The sequence below is a fragment of the Uranotaenia lowii genome, chromosome 3, assembly GCF_029784155.1.
Source record: "Uranotaenia lowii strain MFRU-FL chromosome 3, ASM2978415v1, whole genome shotgun sequence".
Lineage (NCBI taxonomy): Eukaryota > Metazoa > Arthropoda > Insecta > Diptera > Culicidae > Uranotaenia > Uranotaenia lowii.
In genome coordinates this window covers 239,101,050-239,107,983 of record NC_073693.1, presented here as the reverse complement: position 1 = coordinate 239,107,983, position 6,934 = coordinate 239,101,050, and the positions used below count along the sequence as shown (strand labels likewise).

The window sequence follows — 6,934 nt, the reverse complement described above, 5'->3', positions numbered from 1 at the left end:
ACGAGAAGGTGGAACTACCAGCCCAGAGCCCAGAGCTTTAATTGTGTACATGTTACACTTTGTGCGGGGGCTTAGTTTCTCAACGCAGTTGCTTGTGGAGTCCATAGTAGGCACGAATTCCACTGATCATTCGCTTCCGAATCTCACGGCTGGTGTCATGGTCTGCGGTCACCAGTGAGCCGAGATAGACAAAGTCTTCGACAATCTACAGCTCGTCGCCGTCGATCGTGACCTTGTTTTTACTGGTCAAGCGGGCTCGGTCGGTCTCAGATCCGCAGGCCAACATATACGTCGCCTTGGACGTATCAATCATTAACCCAATCCTTCCTGCTTCGCGTTTCAGTTTTCGGTAGATCTCCTCCATCGCCGCAGATGATCTGCCGACTATATCAGTGTCGTCGGCAAAGCAGATAAGTTGACTGGATCTGTCCCGCATTTTGCCCACCTCTTGTCGAATAACATCTTCTAGCGCTACGTTGAACATTATACAGAATAGACCATCGCCTTGTCGAGGCCCCCTGCGTGATTCGAATCAATTCGACAATCGGGTGAGATCCGCACACAGTACTGCGTTCCATCCATCGTCGCCTTGATCAGTCTGGTCAGCTTCCCGGAGAAGCCGTTCTCGTCCATGATTTTCCATAGTTCGTCGCGGTCGATCGTGTCGTATGCGGTTTTGAAGTCGATGAATAGATGGTGCGTAGGGACTTTTTGGAGGATTTGTCGTAGGGTGAAGATCTGCTCCGTCGTAGACCGTCCCTCCATGAAGCCGGCTTGATGACTTCCCACGAATCATATACTGTACCTGGCGTTAATGCAAGTAGATTCTTATCAGTCTACAGAGATATGCCGGTATACGAGATGTTCCAAGATCGGACCAAGTAACGAACCTAGCAGAACTCTTGACGAGACTTCCAGTGTCTTCATTTCCTCGCTGATCTCATACTGTATCTGACGATTACGGAAGTAGCTTTCCACCAGTCTACGGATATATGCCGGGGTCCTCATGACGCAATCCCTGTCCAACTGACGTTGTTTAAGGCGTTTCTAGCATCCTCTCTTTCTTTATTTGATTACCTTATGGAGAGAGTAGAAACCGTATTCGTGAAGAGCTACCTGTTCTTATTCCTCTTTTTTAGGGTCCCTGCATGGGTTGCTAAGTCTTAAGGCATCGTTTAGCAGTCGTTAGATATCTATAGAAAGCTCTAGAACCCTAGTTGTTAGATACCAATGGAATGGAAAAAAATGAGTGCTTCGATGAAAAATTTTGGACGCGGTCGTGAGAATCGACGTATTTCCCAAAGGAAAATTGCGAAACAATTGGGAATAAATTGTTCGATAATGTACCGTGTTGATTAAAATTTGGTACGAAGTACTTGATCTGGGACGCAATCCGTGGGTCAGTAAGTCGTACAAAACTTTAGCTACAATTACGGTAGTATGAAAAAGAATGCAAGATGACTCCTTTTTACAGATCCGGCGAAGTTTTTGCTCTGTTTTAACGAAATACGAAAGGCAACATAGCTCTTTTTATACCGACTCCTTGAAACTTATCTCAACTACTATCAAAAGGAAAATTCTGGGCTATGTTGATAAAGAGTTCATAAAAAGGAAAGTTTTCAAAAATTTAAATTGAGGAAATCACAGAGTGCCAGAAAGATGGTGAAAGGGTTTGACCTTTTTTTTTGGTATTGGCAGCTATCTCAAAAACACACAGATTATCACACATTATTGGTGTTTTCACGCTATGTTGGAATTCAAACCATCTGTAATTTAAGATCATTGAATTTTTATTCGGATTAAAATCCTAATCTTGAGTAACCAAGAGACTCAATATGAGATAATTTAAAAATTAAATTTTTGACACATCATTTAAAACTTATTTTTTTAACTGCGCGCCAGTATCTTTCGAGCCGGCAATAACTCTCATCTTTCTAAGAACTTTATTATTCCCGACTGCGAATTTCGTTCTACGTCAGCAATTTTTAGAGCTAATCAATATTCCGTTCCACTATTGATCCAATTAGCAGAGAGATTTCCCGGCTCTGTCTCTTCCGTCGTCGTATCCACGGGCTAATTTCACAATTAACATTTCCCCACTCCCAAGCTCCCTCTGGGAGAGGATCCAATCCTCCAGCAAAGGTACACCACTTTACATAACTGCGTTTGTGCCATAAACATCGATATGCCGTCCGCAAGAAATTGGATTAAAACATGAAAACAGCAAAAGCAGCGAGCGCTTTCGGTGGGACTGATTGCCACAGAATTTTGCGCTTTGCTTCAATGGGGCGGATGAAGGTGGTGTCCTCCTTCCTTCCGCTTCTGCCGCCGGGTTATTGTAGAACTCGCTGCTGGAGGAAAAAGATATCCAAGAGGGTATAATATCTAGCGACTGTGGAAAAACGCAACGACCGCAAGCAAAGCAGAAACCCCCGGAGATGCCCGAGTCTTTGCCACTTCCTCGAACTTTTGGGCCATGTCATCATTCTACCCAGTGCTATACCTACTCATTTCGAAACTATTAGTTGTGAGTCTGTTTGTGTGTGCGCGCCTCTGAGTAGCAGCACACAATGTTCCAGATGCCACCCGAGAATCTTGAATGACTTATAGTTTCCACTCTAATCTGGCTAGGTCACGACCGGTTGCGATCACGAATTGGATGGAGGGTTAGCCATTGTGCTAATACGCTAGAGAATTATTTATTAGCTAAAAGTCTACGCTTGATGGTCTTAAGTAACACGATAAGCTCCAGTCTAGGGTGTAAGTGTGTGTGTGTCTGTGTATTTCTGCGTCTACTTCGACTTCTAAGTAGTGTGCTCACCAGATACAGTTTCATCCTCAGTATAATGTTTACATTATTGGCGAAACCTTCGTGGAGGGAGCTTTTTTTCGAGTTTTCCTCCATCGCCCCAAGATGCTAGCGTGTAACTACTTTGAATACTGTACGAAATTCACTCCGTGAGGGACGGTTTCCATTGAACTGGATTGAAGATGGCCAATTTGGTTCTGTTTGCTGGGCGAGAGAGGCGTTGCTGAGCTATGGGTGTTGTTGTTGGCATACTTGTTTACTGACTGGATAATTTGTTGTACTCTTCACGGTAGGCCAGAGCCTCGTTCAGTTCCGGCATCGGGTTGTACTCTTGATTGTAGACTCGCATCTAGAACGAAACAGAAAAACGTATAGAGATAATTAGTTTATCAATTAGTCTTCGGTTTTGCAATTGAGAGATTGTTTTACACCTGTTTAATTATGTTGAAAAATTAAGATCTATGGGAGTTGGAAATTGTTTTTAGTTCAACACATGTTTAACTAATCAAACCATTCCATTGAATCTCTGCATGGCAAAGCCAAATAAAACCTTTTCAAATGTCTTGGAACAAGCCTTTTAGCATTTTTTATATTTTTTTATCATTTTTGTTGTTGTATAAGTGACTACAAAGTTAAAATAATGGCAAGAAGAGGAAAAAAACATTAGAGGTTGGGGAAAGCCGGGTAGAACAAACACTTTCAGTATTTTGAAAATTACAATGTTTTGTATTAATCCATGCCCGGATTAAGGGCCCCCTCCCGAGGCAATTATAGATACATTCAAAATTAACTAAAATGCTTTTTAACAAACATTCCAGATTTTTAACCCGTACTAATTAATAAACCGGCAATCTGAAATGTTCAAGGTATAAGTATGAGTAAGAACAATGTCTTTTGAACATTTCATCTTAATTCAGATTTTATGTTTTCATATAACTTTTTTCACATTTAAAGGGTGATACGGTCAAAATTTGTTAAACCGGTTAAACCGTTTATTTAAAAAATCAAATTAAATTTCTTTTTCAATTGAATTAGTATAAAATTCAGGAAAAGTATTCATTTAGGCTTCCGCTTTTCCAAATCCGAATTGCCGGGCCTTACGCTTAATCCCTGCTATCAGATTTTATACAGCCACCTTGTCCACCTTCTTCGCCGCAGAAAGATAGTTTGCCTTGAACTGCTGCACGTCGTTAGCAGTTTTTTTGGTCTTCTTTAGGTTCCGCTTGACAATAGCCCAGTATTTCTCAATTGGGCGGAGCTCTGGCGTGTTGGGAGGGTTCTTGTCCTTGGGAACCACCTGCACGTTGTTGGCGGCGTACCACTCCATGGCCTTTTCACCGTAATGGCAAAATGCCAAATCCGGCCAAAACAGTACGGAACAACCGTGTTTCTTCAGGAAAGACAGCAGACGTTTATTCAAACACTCTTCCACGTAAATTTCTTGGTTGACAGTCCCGGAAGCTATGAAAATGCTGCTTTTCAAGCCAGAGGTACAGATGGCTTGCCAATCCAGATATTTCTTCGCGAACTTTGACAGATTCATGTGCTTGAAAATATCTGCTACCTTTCCCCTTCCTTTTGCCGTATAAAACTCCTGTCCCGGAAGCTGCTTGTAGTCGGCTTTGACGTAGGTTTTGTCGTCCATTACCACGCAGTCAAACTTCGTCAGCATCGTCGTGTCCGGGATCGCGCTTTGGCCGTCTTATTTTGTTTATCATCGCGATTCAGAGTCACTACCTTCTTGTAAGTCGATAGTCCGGCTCGTTTTTCGGCTCGATGCACGGTTGTAGACGATACACCCAGCTTATTTGTGGCATCGCGGAGAGAGAGGTTAGGGTTTCGCTTGAAACTACCGGCAACTCTCTTTGTCGCCTCAGCGGCTTCCGGTTTTTGATTTCCCCCCGATCCAGACTTCCTGGATGTCGACAAACGTTCCCCAAACACTTTAATTACATTTGTAACGGTTGATTTGGCAACTTTTAGCGATTTTGCCAGCTTTGCGTGCGAGTAGCTCGGATTTTCGCGATGTGCGAGCAAAATTTTGATACGCTGCTCTTCTTCCTTGCACGGCATTTTGACAACTGAAGAGTGAATTCCAAAATCAAAATAGGAGCAAAATTCTACACACACACACACACCTTCAAAATGAGGGGTGTTTAGGTTTTTTAAATGCAAAATTGGAAGAAATACGTCAAGTTGATATTGACCAAATTTTGACCGTATCACCCTTTAGAAAAGAGGGGAAGTAGGCGATGCCTTGTGCGAGCCGCACGCCTTTTTTTCTTCGTCCGCAAAAGTTTAGAGTTCTTTCCCGGACAAATGTAGTGTTCCGACTGATGGCTGCTGGTGATCAGAGTTGAAAAATTTCGATGAGCTTGTGTGTTTTTTTAAGCTGATGAAGAGACAAACTATTCCTTATAAAAGTGTTATATGTTTCGGTTATTTACACTTCTTAAGAAAGAAAATTTAAAAAGTTCTATCAGCCGTTGTTTATTCAACTCTTTTTTTCATGTTGTTTGCTCGAGTTCGGCCAAGTTTTTTCTGTCACGTTAACGGCCAACGGGAATTTTTTTCAATGTTCAAATTTCCACTTTTTCAGCTTAAATTAGGCCGGAACAAAATTCTTATCCTTCGTGTGTCACTCGGATTTCGAACAACGCGAGGAGGGGCATAATAAAAAAATATGCAAAAAACATATAAATTGGAATAAATTGCACGAAAGCTTGTATACAACAAAATTGCGTACTGTATAATTGCACAAAACCTATAAATCAAGTAATTTTTTATCGACAAATTTAATAAAATCAAGAATACAAAAGGTGAAACAACTCCCATCTTCCACAATTTGCTTTTTAATATTGTAATCGTTCGGATATTTGAATTTTTTTTCCAAATTCACATAAAATACTTGAAACTTAATTTCGAAGGGTGGGGAAGGTTGGTTGACAAAAGAAGAAATTTATATTTGATCCAGCCTTATGCATGATTGTACATATATTCTACTTGTTAAAGGGTAAATGAAATCACAAGTTTAGTGGAAGATGCGAATATAACGCATTTTGTTTTCCAAATTTCAACAGTGAAACGCTTTTCACATTTTGTCTAACGTAAGGAGTGTATCGAAAATAAGTTATAAACACATTTTTAATCATTGTATTGATTTTATTGATGATTCAAACAAAGAAACAGTTCGGAAGTGTTTCAAGAAGCTTATTCCAGTTTATAAAAAAAAAACAAGTAAAAAAGTAATTATTGGCAAGATTCTCGGACTTTCGACTTGAAGCGTTTCATTAGATTTTGTACAGCTGACAGCATTCCTATTTTTCTTGAAAACCGCCATGGTCCTGTTGGCCTTACCATCCTTCTTGAAACCTCTCTTGACGATAGCCCAATATCGTTCTATGGGGCGAAGCTGAGGGCAGTTTGGTGGGTGAATATCTTTCTCAACGAAATCTACATCGTTATCCTTAAACCATCTAAGAGTGGATTTAGCGTAGTGGGCTGACACCAAATCCGGCCAGAACAATGGTGGAGTCGTATGTTTCTTGTATAGTGACAGCAACTTTTTCTGCATACACTCCTTTTGGTAGATATCGGCATTTATTGTTCCTTTTGTAAAGAAACTCGCCGACTTCAATCCGCAGGAGCAGATTGCCCGCCACACAAGCACTTTCTGGCCAAATTTTTCCACCCCAATCGACTTCTCGTGGTCACTCACATCCTCCCCAATAGCTTCCGGATAGATTTGTGGTCCTGGAAGAGTACTGGAATCCTCTTTTACATAAGTTTCATCGTCCATGAGAATGCACGCATCTGGCTTCTGCAAAATCCGATGATACAGCTTCCGGGCTCTGATTTTGGCTCTTGATTTTTGTTCAGTCGTTTGTTTGGACACTTTCTGCTTCTTGTATGTTTACAGGTTGTTCCGCTTCTTGATCCGCTGTACCATTCCGATCAATGTTCTAACTTTTTTCGCCAAATCCCGTATGGACATCGATCGATTCCGGTTGATGAGGTTGATTACCTTACAGTCCAGATTTGGGTCAGATGGTCCTGATTTTTTGCCTATTCCTATAGTGTTCCCCGAACGTGTGGATGATGGATTTTACGCTCGCCGGATGAATG

General features: G+C 41.4%; 1 protein-coding gene across 3 annotated transcripts in view; it reads right to left on the bottom strand.

Moving 5' to 3' along the window:
* Positions 1–2,670: 2,670 nt before the first annotated feature.
* Positions 2,671–6,934, bottom strand: part of LOC129751472 (uncharacterized) — a 56,660-nt gene continuing 52,396 nt past the window's right edge. For all 3 annotated transcript variants that reach the window (XM_055747012.1, XM_055747011.1, XM_055747013.1), the window contains exon 6: positions 2,671–3,158. In XM_055747012.1, the coding sequence (XP_055602987.1) occupies positions 3,066–3,158 (93 nt within the window). In that variant the 3' untranslated portion in view covers positions 2,671–3,065. The remainder of the gene's footprint in view (positions 3,159–6,934) is intronic.